General features: G+C 71.2%; 1 protein-coding gene across 1 annotated transcript; it reads right to left on the reverse strand.

The window, feature by feature from the left end:
• Window positions 1-63: 63 nt before the first annotated feature.
• LOC122193000 (rhotekin-like) lies at window positions 64-1,096 on the reverse strand (the record flags this gene model as incomplete). The annotated part of the gene is made up of 3 exons (XM_042893694.1): window positions 1,048-1,096; window positions 839-956; window positions 64-282 (listed from the first exon to the last, which is right to left on the reverse strand). Coding segments are annotated over exons 1-3 (374 nt in total), but the record flags the coding sequence as incomplete, so codon positions are not given.
• Between the last annotated feature and the right edge of the window lie 17 nt (window positions 1,097-1,113).

Here is a 1,113-nt window from a genome sequence, read left to right on the forward strand (position 1 = left end):
CCCCTCCCCTCCCACCCCATCCCACCCCATATCCCCCCCTCTCAGTCTCACTCCTGCACTCACGGCACGCTGGGGGCCGGCAGCAGCAGGGCTCCCCCCCCGTTTGCCGTGGGGCTGCCCGGCCCCCCATCCATGGTGGCCCGCAGGCGGCGCCCGGCGGAGCGGCCCAGGGAGCTGCTGAGTTTGCTGGCCAGTTTCCTGGGGGCGCTGCCCCCCACCTCGTCCCCCAGCCCCGCGCTGTACAGCTCCACCTTCAGCAGGAAATCCGGGCCGGCCTCCGAGCTGAGAGCGGCGTCAGTGCGGGGTCGGGACCGGGAGGAGCGGGGGGGGGATAAGGAGACGCAAACGGGCGCACGTGGGGTGCGGGGACGCGGGGTGTAGGGGTGTGATGGTGTGGCATGAGGGGACACGGAGCGTGGGGACACGGGGGTCTGTGTGAGATCGGGAGTGTGGGGACATGGGGATGCGGGGATGTGGGGACATGGGGACGTGGGGACACAGGGACGTGGGGATGCAGGGATGTGGGGATGAGGGGACGTGGGGATGAGGGGACATGGGGACACGGGGACGCAGGGACACGGGGATGCGGGCTGCTGTGGTGTGGGATGCGGGGATGTGAGGCTGTGTGAATGCGGCATGGGGGGACGTGGGGACACGGGGATGCAGGGAAACGGGGACACAGGGACCCGGGGATGCAGGGACACGTGGATGTGGGGACACGGGGACTTGGGGACACGGGGATGCGGGGACCCGGGGCCATGGGCTGCCGCGGTGTGGGATGCGGGGATGCGAGGCTGTGCGAACGCGGCACAGGGGGGCGCGGGGACGCGGCGCTCACAAGAGCACGGCGCTCTCGAAGCAGATGTCGGTGAGCGTGCGGTCCACCAGCACCATCTCGGTGTCGTGGATCTCGGCGCCGAGCTGCAGGAGGCAGAAGACGGCGCAGCGGTGCAGCTCTGCGCGGGGCGGGGGGTCAGGAGGTGCGGGGAGCGGGGGGGGGGGGGGGCGGGACCACCACCACCACCACCCCCCACCCCCTCAGCTCACCCCCTTTGTTCCTGAAGTACTCCGTGTCCTTCCACATCAGCGGGATGCGCAGGTCTGGCGGGGGGG

Source organism: Lagopus leucura, unplaced genomic scaffold, assembly GCF_019238085.1.
Source record: "Lagopus leucura isolate 7727_CA_CO unplaced genomic scaffold, USGS_WTPT01 33368-0_obj-0_obj, whole genome shotgun sequence".
Taxonomy (NCBI): Eukaryota; Metazoa; Chordata; class Aves; order Galliformes; family Phasianidae; genus Lagopus; species Lagopus leucura.